The following is a 13,435-nucleotide window of genomic DNA, read 5'->3' on the forward strand; positions in this document are numbered from 1 at the left end:
AAATAAAAAAAAATAAAAAAAGCCTCCCTCCCTCATCACTTTTCCTGCCCAGATAGGGTGATAAACTAATAATATTTTTTATAGGGCCTTACTCGAGTTGTGCGACGTATCGGCTGAGATTTGTGGAGTACAATTCAAAAAACAACTTTAGGTCTAATAATGAATTATTGTGATGTTAAATAGACAATGTTAGCTATCAAGGAGCGACGTTGTTTGTCATTGGGACCTTCGTCCCTTCAAGGCTAAGCCTATACCATCCTAGCTAGTCTAGGCCTAGAGTAGGATAAGGCTAGCGCGACATGCGGACGTTGGTACGTGTTGGTTAGTCTACAAACTTCGCCTAAAGTAATTGATTTTACCCGGCAGAACGAAAGAAGGAAACTCCGCTTTTCAGTCGTCTTAGGCTCTTGTTTTTTTTGACAAACAATGACCTTTCAGAGGTCAAATTGCTGTCGAGAATTTGAATTGGCTGCTTCGCAGCAATAAAATACTAGAGGGGAGCGGAAATGGAATAGAAGCCCTGCCAAGCAAATCCCAACATTTTTCTCCTGAGTCAATTTATGATCCACTTTGTTGCACTCCATCGATTAAATAAGCATTTGAAACACCGAAAATATCATTTCTCAGGGGCTTCACATTTCCGGATGATTTTGAGCGAGCCCATTTTGCTCTCATGCACTCCCTCCCCCTCCAACCCCTTGCTATGTTAATTCATCATTCACATTTTGAGTACTGTACTTCTTTTTCCTAAAAAAAAAAAAAAAAAAAAAAAACCAGTTGTTCAATACGTCATAACTTGATATGGGTATGAGACTCATCCCTCATTTCAATATTCAGTGATGAGGCATCAAAATGAATCAACTTGAGTATATCTCTGAAAATCAAATGTTGATAATATAAATTTTTACTCATTTCATTTGCAGTTTGTTTGGTTTTTAAATGCCATCGAATACTTCAATGTGTATGAATACCGTACTCACGCGAATAAGCGCCCCGTTTGAATAAGCGCCCCTCTCGAATAAACGTAAAAATTTGCTTGAACAATTTGTTTGAACAAGCGCCCCCTTCTAATTTGAATAAGCGCTCCCTTTCTTTTTAGCAAAAGTCAATAATCCAATCAATCCTGAGACTGTGATTGTTGGCATGATTGGAGCTGCAGAGTGCAGTGGAATCACATTTTTCTTAGGTCAATATCACATTGAGGATATTTCTCTTGGACAGATGAGAACTATGATCCCTGTACAAACAATATATTTCCAACTTTCCTATTCTTATATATTTGTATAGTCCTACTCCTCTTTTTCTTTTTCTGACAATTTGCACCTTCAGCACATTCTCATCTGAGTTTTCAAGAAAACCTGCAATGATCCTGACATCCTGCTAATCCGCCAATGGCCAACAAGATAACCACCACCCACCACCGCTAATCGCATCTGTTATTCTGGTGTTATGTAAATATTCACAGCATTCTTGTCATGAGCCATGTTCTCTGGACGATTATCTTTTATGAAACGAATGGTGGTGTTCCCACAAGAAGCCCTCGATTTTCATTTATTTCATAAGCGCCCCGTTTGAATAAGAGTCCCTCAGAAAGTGCAAAAAAATATTTTAAGCGCCCGGGCGCTTTCTCACAAGCACGGTAGTATAAATAAACAAACAATGTATACGGCCTAAGAGAAAAATGACAGAGGGATTGAAAGTAAATACTTCAATCCACCCACTACACACTTTTACTGTTAAACAGAATGTAATAGACACAAAAAAGGACAAACACAATTTTCTCTACTGCCATTTTAATGTAGGCCTACTTTAGAGCAAAAACAATAAAAAATGCAAACAACATACCGATATATTTCAGCTTTCAAACATATATAGTAGTCCAGTTTTAGCACCGTCCACTCTATCATGTGAAATAATTGAAATTGTTAAAAAACCATACCAACTCATCGATTCATTGGTAGTCGAAACATTCATTAACACGGTTTTGGATTATAGTTGGGAAATAGATACTGCATGCGAAAACATATAAATTCAAGAATAAAAACTAAGCTGAAATAAATTATGATGTTTTATGACCATCATCATCACCACCATCCCCACTCCACATCAAATGCATTATAATAAATTTGCATGTATAATTGAACCAAATAATTAGCATACTGTACTTCCATGAAATATTACATCACCGCAGGTTAAAAAGTTTTAGCTAAATGCAAATCGGTTGTCATAATGTATCCTAACAATTTTTAGATCTACAAACTTGCATGTATAATTGAACCAAATAATTACCATACTTGCACGACTTACATTACGTCATCGCAAGATAAAAGTTTTAGCTAAATGCAAATCGGTTGTCATAATGTTATTCTAACAATATTTAGGCCTAGAAAGCTGCATGTATAGTTGAACCAAATAATTACCATACCTCCACGACTTACATTACGTCACCGCTAGTTAAAAAGTTTTTAGCTAAATGCAAATCAGTTGCCATAATGTTATTCTAACAATTCTTAGACCTAGAAAGCTTGCATGTATAGTTGAACCAAATAATTACCATACTTGCACGACTTATAATTACGTCACCGCAAGATAAAAGTTATAGCTAAATGCAAATCGGTTGCCATAATGTATCCTAACAATATTTATGCCTAGAAAGCTTGCATGTATAATTGAACCAAATAATTACCATACTTGCACGACTTACATTACGTCACCGCAAGTTAAAAAGTTTTAGCTAAATGCAAATCGGTTGCCATAATGTTATTCTAACAATTCTTAGACCTAGAAACTAATTATTAATTATCAAAAAGGCTATATCCTAATATTTCTTGTAACACTACATAAAAGGTATAGGTAAAGGTAGTCCCATAATGAACATAGGAGAATGAGCTGTTAGGAGCCCTATGTTCTAGCCTCGGCATTGTGTGGCTAGTACCTTTCCACGCCTTTTAACCTATATTACCTATTATATTATGGTATATTTCAACCAGGTACTCACTTACACTACAGATATAACCCTACAACTAACATGCAGATAAAACAAAAATATTGATTCTTAGAAAGACCCTACACTTGGATCATTAATTTTGCTTCAAAAGAGAAAATGTATTATTGTTTTTATATTTAATATACTACTTTATAAACTGATTATTATATAAGCTCTTTCCAAAATCAAATAAATCATAATAAATTTATAATTTAAGCATACTTGTATGCATGTGCCCACTTTATGTATGTGCTCATTTTATTTCACCGCAATTTAAAGTTTATACCTTAATGCAAATTAGTTGTCATAATGTATCCTAACAATACATAAACTAATAAACTTATTATATAAGTTTAGGCCTACATATTAAGAGTATTTAATATTTCAAAAACTATTAGCTAATATTTCATGTAACACTACAAGTATAACCCTAAAAGTCTGAGACAATTAACATGCAGATAAAACAAACACTGGTTCTTATAAAGAACATTAAAACTTTCATTTGAAAAGAGAAAACGACTATTATCAATTCCTATTCCTATTCTGAATCTAAACAGATACTGACAGAGGACCTCAGTGGGGTATATTCATCAGAATCCTATTATCAATGCACTACTTTATATAAACTGATTATTACACTGGCATGCTTTTGCTAAAATATTATGTGAATGGTACAATAACTTTCTATCAGTAAGAATAGACAAAACTCAAATTGTTAAAATAATAATTAAATGTGTTATATGAAAACTAAAAACATTCTGACAAATACAAATATGAAATTGTTAAATGAAATACCTAAGAATATATCAATACTGTTGTTCAAAGATGGAATTATCATGCTTAAAAATATAGAAATAAATAATTGTTTAAAATATAAATAGCACAGATATTGTATATAGTGCTTGAGTACTACTGCAGTTGAATAGTGCACTTTGTAAGTTTTATTATTATAATTATTTTTATTAATATGAACAAATACTGTTTTACTCAATCAAATATATTGTTTATGGTCCTGTGTCAATTAAAATCTACACAGTTTAAACTGGGTGAATAAGATTTTTCATCAATTTGTTAAATGATAAGATTTAAATGTGCTTCAAATTTTTATATTGTACCATTATCTATTTTTAATGTAATTACTCAAAAGAATGCTATATGGTTCAAAATTACTTCATTAATACATCAAAGGCATCAGAACTATAAAAGTAATAATTATTATAACAATGGCAATACTAAAAATGGTAACATCAATTATGGTTACTGTAATGTAAAATTACAGTATTATAGCTAAACTATTCCATTTTGAATGAAAAGAAGTTTGAAATATATTTTGTAAATTGACAATGATAGAGAAATAGAAACCGAGTGCACATATTAAAAGTAAAATTATCATACTGCAGGTAAAGAAAAAAAATGATTTTCAATGCTTTGAAAGCAAAGATTACAAAAAGGTTGCAAAGAAACATATTTCCATTGGGATCCTGCAAACGAAACATTCAATTGCCTAATTGAATAACTGTAAAAAGGTTATAGTATATACAAGTAAAAAGAAGAAAATTTGCTTAAATTTAAAAGAGATTAAAAATTTTAAATGACAATATTAAAATATCAATAATTTGAGAAAAATTTAGACAAATTTGACTGATTAGAAATTCATTTAAAAGAATAGACTTTTGGCAAATTGTAATTCATCATTAAAAAATTCACTTTTATAAAAAGGAAGAAGCAGAACAGAGTTGGCAACATGAGAAAACATTCAATTCAATTTAATTCTTACCGGGTTGAGTGAAGAAGACATTTGTGCGCATTTTGCGAAAAATTGTCATAGAGTGGGTCCAGACAAGCACCCAGGTTTGACAATGCTGACAATCTGACAATTGATTGCAGAAGTAATAATTATACTTCAAATGGAAACTTTGTGTGAATACAGTGTAGGCTTATTGTGAAATGGTAGAAACATTTTCCGTATGAATTCAGATGTTTATTCTTTGGTTAATAAATGCAATACAGGGAACATACATAAACTATACAATAGAAATAACAACGAATTGCTGGATAATAGTGGCTTTCGGGCCTTGTTTGTTAAGAAAAATTTATTTTAATTCTATGGAATAAAACGCAACACAAAATATTGGATAAATGGTGAAATCAAACACATAATTCATGAACTCCGTAGTTTGCTAAAACTTTTTAATAAGGATAGGTAGGAACAAAACAAACATCTATGGGGCAATTCCGTAAATTAGTAAACCAAATGGTAAAAAATTCAAATACATCAAATGTGTATCTGTGATACATCATTATGAAGCTAATGAGTTATATTTTTGTGAAATAAAAAAAAAATTAAGAATTCACTTGGAAAATAATTGGAATTCAATACAATTAATTAATATTTTAAAATACTAAAGAAAATGTAGTTATAATTTCAATTTCCAATTTTTTCCCTTGCAAAATATCAGAATCTGATTCACTTTTCATTAAAATAATGAATTAGTATGTATTGTGTGATTTGGTGAAATTTTTTGACTTTTTGTAATTAACGCCATATTTTTAATTAAATATTTAAAAATAATGAAAATATGGATGTACGTCCGTCACAAGAAAATGACATTTGTTTATTTCCTTTTCTAACCAGGTACAAAGAAATTACCAAAACTCTGTTATAAAGCATACTAGGTATACCAAGTGTATACAGCAAATTGGAAGCCTACCATTAATTACACTAATTAGCAAAACCACGTGACAGACGTACAGTTTTACTGTACGTCCGTCACACTGTGTAAAATGTGTTATAACCTATGAAATATGGTGAAAATTTGAAAACTGTCAATGTGTCATATGTCTGTAGTTACAGTAGGCTACATGTTGTGCACAAAACATAATACAACATGGACAATTCTGGGTATGAGCCCCATACTTGAGTTTCTGGTCGAGATCAATTTAGGCTTACATAATTTTCCTCCCTGAAGCATATTTTGTCTTATTGTTATCAAACAGTGTGCAATATGAACATATTTTCAGTACCATGGGCTTACATTACAAACAAAAAACAATTTTAAACTAAAATTTTAAGCAAATATCTAATAAAAATAAACCAGGCAGGCAATACACAAATTACATAATAATGTTATCATCTTGACTAACACGGCTACTCTATCTACTTCATCATAACAATGTTCTGTAATTACAATTACAGCTAACATATGATTATATTATTTTTTTATATTCAAATTACAGGATATTATTATAATGTAAGATAAGACACCTTATTTAGCATGAGTAACCATACAGTCATCTTGATTAACTACAATTACTATGATTTTTCTTGTATTGCAAAAATGTTACAGGTGTTTATAATAATCTCTAATTTCAGAACCTTTAAAATCTGAACTTACCCATTGCAGGATTCTTTATATACAATGAAGAAGTTAACGCTAAAAGCTAGGACTTGGCTTATAGATCTAGTACAGTACAGTATGCACATATTCTTTCACTAGTTTAACTGTCTGCATTAATTAATAATAACAGGTTACAAATTAAGATCCAACTCCTTTACAATCTATTTACATGAATGTTCTGAACAAATTGACACCACAATTAACTCCCTACCACCAGTGGTTACGGAAATATGAGAACCTGTGAATATGACCCGGAGATGAGTCAAAGGTCAGAAATGGCATGTCTGGTCATTTTTTAACAAAATATTCTATTATGGTAAATAGAAATATAAATGTTTTGAACAACTTGACATCAAACTTAACTCTCTACCACATGTGGTTGCGAAGATATAAGGGCCCTATTACTATGACTTTTGACCCTGACCTTTGACATTTTGCCACATTAAATAAAATGTGTTACCATGCCAAAATGATTCTAGGGCCACCCTGAACCAATTTATGAAGTCAATATTCTCTTTACCTCAAATGCATACAAAACATGGTTTGACTACTAGGGTATTGAGGTCAACTGAGGATTATTTGACACAAAATTACCTAAATTATTTAATTAATTGTATTTTACATTCATTATTAAAAAAAAAAGTTTAAAATCCAGTATATTTTGGTACTTTTATATCATATAAGCATACCAGTATATTAATTAATAAATAAAATAATTTAGATTGTAGATTTTTTTGTATTTTTAGATGTGTACGTCCATCACAATTCAGACAAGTACGTCCGTCACGATAAAATTGTACGTCCGTCACAGTAATTTTATGGTGTTTTCATAGAGAAAATGAAAAAAATTTAATTAAAATTTTATTCTGCTAGAAAGCCCACACATTAGTGGAAAACAACAGGGAAATATTTTTTTTTAAATGTCCCACACATCACAGAGTTTTTAAAAAAAGTACAGTGACGTAGGAAAAGTCACTTTCTCTGATTACGTCCGTCACGGTGTCATTTTGACCCGTATCTCCGTAACGCATACGAGTTAAAAAATAAAAATTGTAGGCTTGATAGTACTAACCAGTAGATGTAATGCAAACTTTAAAAAAAATAAATTGAAAGCTTCATTATGAAAATATAGATTCACAAAGTGTCTGAAATGTACGTCCGAAGTTATGGAATTGCCCTATGATAAATTGATTGTACTGCATAAAAAAGTATGTAAAGCTATGAAGAAAGCAAAATCGGAATATTCCTTAAACCTAATTGAAGAAAATTACAAACAATCCTAAGAAGCTGTGGAAAATCATAGCAAATTAGGATACAATAATATCAAAATTGATAGTTGCATTGTTTTGAAAAATGTTAACAATGAAGTTTTTCACATCGGTCACGTCTGATTTTTCCAAGAAATTTTTCTTCTCTGTAAAAATAAATTCATTCCTAAACTAAAACTCAAGCCTGTAGATGAAGAATCTGTTAAAACCCGAGCTTCTCAATCTCAACATCAGTAAAAGTAATGCAGCAGATAGCATCTCAGCTTGGTTTTAAAGAGATAGGGCAAATTTTATTTGGCATCCTTTTACACATCCTTTTTTTCTATTATTAGTGATTTGATATATGATTATCATTCAGGTTTGATGATAAATAAATTAATTTGATTGAATGATTGCTTTGAAGGCAAGTCACCCCATTTGGAATTTAACCCTCTGGGAAACATTCATAAAGGTAAAAAGTAAAAGAAAATTAGAAGCAGTTAAATACGTTTCTGACATTATTCAATACCAAACAAACATCAAACCCTTAAATTAATTCAAAATATTCATCGTCATTTTCATCTAAATTTAAAGAATTATTATGTTTCCTTTAGAACATTTTTGTAATAATGTCATCAAGAGAAATTAACTGCATTAAAATGGAATAATATTTACTGTTATTCCCAACAGTAGTCACATTCTCATACACACATGCCAATTTTTGGCCTTTCTCTTCATAGTAAGCAAGATCACTGGATTCAGCAAATCGTCTTGCTAAGTCCAGTAACGGAGGCGTCCATGTTTCACAGCCATCTTTGCTAAATCGAACAGACAAATTTTCAAACTCGGATTCTTTTGCTGGGTTTGTGAAAGCAGTTAAATTGAAACTTGTCATTCTTTTCTTTACTGGGATACTAATTATACCAGCCTAAGAAATAAATCAATAAAAAAATTATTATTAACATTACTGTCATCGTCATTCACCCTTCCCCTATTTTGTTGTTGAATCACATACTGTAGTCTACTAATATAACAACAATTGTAATGACAACATACCTGGCATCCCGGGTTAGCCTCTATCAATGTAGGTTCCATCTTGGCCTTGTGGAAGGTTCTGCATCCATCACTGCTGAACACATTAAAGCGTTGCTGGCAGTTTTTCAATGAACAGGTGATGCAAACTTGGTCTTCTGCATATTCAACAATCTATTTAGGGTTATGAAACAGAAGTAAAATTACATAAGATTTTAAAAAGATGCTCAACCAACAACATTAAACATTTTCTGTTATGTTTAACAATAGCCAACCGACCAAATCTTTAAAACGTGTTCAATTAATAAAATTTATTTCAGTTGTCAGTACTTTTATAGTATTAAAATTCTTTGCACCAACAGTGATGCTAAATGGAGCTTGCTTATAATTGAGGCAAACTCAATGAATGACAATTTAAGTTTAAAATATTAATACTGTAGTTAATTGGTAAGCCCACCACCTACTTTATGCCCAATTTTAAGTACCAGCCTTTCCTCGAGCAAAAGCCCAGGATATGAAAAAAACAAAAGCCCCATCATATATTGGCTTTGAATTAGGTACAATGCCATTTAATTAAAAAGGGAATAGCCCGGGTATAAGCCCACCCCCAAAAAACTGGCCCAATTTTGTGTTCAAGGCAGGTGGCCTTATATCAGAATTTAATATGGACAATACAATCTTCAGCCATTCATAATAATTTACTATTAAATTAAGCTCCATCAATAGTAATACTGAAGCAAAAAAAACCAAAAAGTAACTTTCACCTGTGCATGACTTCCAAAGGAAGCATTATCAGGTCTGAAGTTAGATGGTATAGGAACTACTTCCCAGGTGTCACCTCTACTGTTATTTGTTATCACACAAAGTTGAAGTTCTGTATAGATTATAAAAGCACAGCTTAAGAGATTAAAAAACAAAAACCAATGAATTTTTATCATAACTTAAAATGAAAAATTTCTGAAAAATCAGGTTAAGCAAAGGTTTAATTTACCCTGCAGCTCAGACATGTATGTACACATAAAATCAAAATTAATCAATTACTGTGAGAGCTAAAACTTGTAAAGGTAAGTCAACAGCTCAAGTCAATTTATAAATTTAAGTTATTTATGTTATGTTATGAAAAACAATAGAAATTAAAGGAAATTATAAGATCCTACGCTTTGTAAACTTGACAACACCTGCAATAACCAATTTTCCAGACTGCAAGCACAAACCATGCCCTGGACCTAAACAGAATTAACATGTAAATAATGGATGAGTAAATGAACACAAAACTATAAAATATAATAGATTACTTCATTTTTTTTTCTAGGGAAATGAAACATTATTACTCTACGCACCAATACAATGGAGTTGGGCACTTCCCATATATTTAGGCCATTTCAAATTGACCCTGGTTCGGTCACTCCAAGTTTTTCCATTATCAGAAATCTTCATTTGATAAAGCTTACAACCATCCTTTTGAGGTTCAACACACATTAGAATCACATGACCCTCCTCCTCATTCACGATTGGCACCAAGTTCTGAAATCTAATTACAACATGTTCCAATAATTATTTCATGATATGCCTATGAATAATGAATCATGATTCAATTGTAAAGTTACAAAAAAAAAACTAAATTAAAGTTAACACAGCTTGAGAATGGACAGTCAGCCACTCAAGATTGGCACCAAGTTCTAAAAGCTTAATTAAAACATGTTCCAATAACTATTTCATGATATACATATGAAGGAAGATTCAAGATTTAATAGACCGAATTAGTCACCAAAGCTAGTATTGTATAGTGGGTATAGCATCAAAACATACCGTTAGGTGGCAGATTTGTTTACACAATATTAAGCCTCCGCTCGAATAAATGTCTCCTCAAACTTGTTTATTTGTACATTTTAACGTAAATTAAGTTACTGAAAAGCCTTGGTAAATGTTCCTATAATACATTCTCCAAAGCTTGAACATTTTTGTACACAGTGAGCATAGCCCCATCGTGTCAACATGAGCCTGGGCCTAAGCTTTCTTTATAATCCTTTACAAATCTCATTTTAATTTACACTCTTGTTTTTCTTTTCTGTTTCTTGTATTTATGCTATTTATATAATTATTTATATACATTTTCTTTTAATTTTGTATTGTAATTTAATGTAGTTTAAGATCATTCTGGACCTCAGGGAAGAACAGCATATTAATCATACTGACTGAGTATCCAGAATAAAAATTCTATCTATCTAGAGATTCATACACACAACATTTTTCCGACTCATTGGTCATTGTAATCAAAAGAAACATCTTATTCTAAAATTCAGCAATGTAAGTTTGTCTAATAGTATAAATATTTCATACAGAAACTACAACAAAATGACTTGGTGACAGTATTTAATCTGAATGTGTACCTTTAAATCAACAACTATAACCTTAGTCAGCACTGGACGGTGCAAGTCCCGCAAGCGATGGCCCTAGGCCCCCTAGAAGGCCTTTCAAAACTCTTCATATTTTTATCCTTAAAGGGGGGGGGGGGGGCACGGGTGAAACGATTGATTTTTAATTTAAAATTGAGAGATGGGCGACCAGAATGACGGTGACGGTAAAACGAGGCTCGTGAACTGGGTCCCAAAAAAAAACTGGTGCTACAGGATTTTGAGCTAGTGTTATAAGATAGGGAATTTCCTAAAATGTACCGACTTTCAAAGGCCTGCATTCGGTAACCCCATAAAAAATCGTGTCAAACTTTACATATTCCAATGTAAATTTGGCCGTTCTTTTCATTTATATGGGTTTTCACTTATGAAAATGTCTCAATTATGTGTAAAATAACGATTTGCACTAGACAGGGAGTCAGCTGATTCACTCAAACGTAATGAGCTGGTAACGAGACACAGCCAACTGATGAGAATGGTCGTCGCAAGCGGAAAATTGAAAAATTAGGACTGGCGAAAATATTCAATAACAATAATATAATAAGTCGAAGGCATTTTTGAAGAATCAATCTTTCAAAAAGATATGTTTGCTGGTTTGGATAAGGAAGTCTTGGAAGTGGTGATCTTAATAGTGGAGTTAAATAGGTTTGTTTAATACCAACTTGTCTTACCTGTGTAGGCATAGCCTAGCATTTAGTGCAGTACTGTATGTATGTAGAGAATACGGAATACTACTCTATTGCCTGGTGCGGCCTAGGCCCCCCTAGTTTAGGCCTAGGCATACAAACAATAATAATAATATTTTAAACATTAGAGGCAAACAAACAACACTATTTTAAATAAAGTACATTAATTTACATGTTAATTATTAGATCCATGGAACTATCTAGGATCTACTATTATTACAGCATTACTAAAATGCCAGTTTATTCGTCGTGGAATGTGGATGATACCTTGAAAACTAGCTCAAATTTGCGCGGAAAATGGCTTGGAAAAATGTGCAGAGATACATTGGCAATGGTTATATACAGTATAGTTTAAAGACTAATTTTCGGTATTCTGCTCGGAAATACAACCACCTGCACTAGGCGTTTCCCTGCTGGTTCCATGCTGGATCAAAAACTAGTAGAGGGTCAAATGTCCAGCCATTTTGATGGTCAAAATACAGGGGCATTATTATTACTGTACATTAGAAAAGGTTGAGAATCAAGATAGTCTATTGTACATATGTTGTTACTGTCTTCATTTTTAAACTAATTTTTATTTTTATATTACAAAAAAGTATTATATTAATGAAGTAATAAATTCTATTCAAAATAATTAGGTCGCGGCTATGTTACACCACCTTGCAATGCATTTGAATATGGGCTTTTCACAGTGATGGTTAATTAGAATATATAGATTTTCAACAAAAATTATTATTGATGATTAGTGCCAGAATGATTACTTCCTTATAAAGATATTGTACTGTAATATCAATACTAATTATTTTTGAATGGTGTAAGAATAGTCACTCTGATTTTTTTTAACTAGTCTGTTCAAACTTTTTATTGTACTTCTCTTCTTACAAGAAATGCTGACATGATGGATATCAATGGCTTTCATGTGGTAGGATTTTAACAGGCTAAAGAAATCTGACAGAAGGGTCATCCCATCTTGCACTGTGTGGGCGATTAGGGACAAGTTCCAAAGAAGCTGTGAAGACTGCCTGGGTTTTTTGATGCTATAGAAGATGATGAAATAAACTTTGTGTTGGAAGTGATTATTTATAAATTGTTATGGAAGATACATGATAAGTCCATCCTCATTAATGCAACAGATCTTATGTAATAGATTCATTCTTGACAATTCATGTGACAACTGTGCTCTGTTTTTTTGACAATTTCATCACTCATGAAAGGAAATTTTGTCCGCATAGGCCTAGAGCTTTTGTATATCTGGACCAGTCAATTGTGTGTAACCTTCCAGACCTAGTCTGTAATTGAAATTGTTGCTATTGATTCGGATAGGCCAGCAAAGTTGATTTCAAGAACATTTTGTTGTTAAGTACAGTACAATGTTTTTTGTATCTTCCCCACTCTTGTCTCATATTTTAAAATTTTAAGCTAATACAGTATATAAATGTAACTTGTTCTTCCCTATTCTTTACATTGGTAAAAACTACAGTAACTATAAATCCATATATTTAATATTTTGATAATAAATAGAGTGTAAAATGCAGTGATATATATCGTCGCTCACATCACGAACTAACACAATCAAAGTAGATTGTGTTAGTTCGTGAAATCACAGCAGCGCGTCAAAACGAGCGCGTATTGGTTGTCAAGCAATTTTGTATTCTTTACCACACAAAAAGTC

At 32.0% G+C, this 13,435-nt stretch overlaps 1 protein-coding gene across 1 annotated transcript in view; it reads right to left on the reverse strand.

The window, feature by feature from the left end:
• Window positions 1-1,776: 1,776 nt before the first annotated feature.
• Window positions 1,777-13,435, reverse strand: part of LOC117111308 — a 76,022-nt gene continuing 64,363 nt past the window's right edge. Inside the window, exons 22-26 of the mRNA XM_033254237.1 lie at window positions 10,004-10,194; window positions 9,821-9,889; window positions 9,428-9,537; window positions 8,688-8,837; window positions 1,777-8,559 (exon numbers count right to left, since the gene is read on the reverse strand). Of these exons, the coding sequence (XP_033110128.1) occupies window positions 8,242-8,559; window positions 8,688-8,837; window positions 9,428-9,537; window positions 9,821-9,889; window positions 10,004-10,194 (838 nt within the window). The 3' untranslated portion in view covers window positions 1,777-8,241. The remainder of the gene's footprint in view (window positions 8,560-8,687; window positions 8,838-9,427; window positions 9,538-9,820; window positions 9,890-10,003; window positions 10,195-13,435) is intronic.

Source organism: Anneissia japonica, unplaced genomic scaffold, assembly GCF_011630105.1.
Source record: "Anneissia japonica isolate Jap-2015-1 unplaced genomic scaffold, ASM1163010v1 scaffold288064_len137640_cov117, whole genome shotgun sequence".
Taxonomy (NCBI): domain Eukaryota; kingdom Metazoa; phylum Echinodermata; class Crinoidea; order Comatulida; family Comatulidae; genus Anneissia; species Anneissia japonica.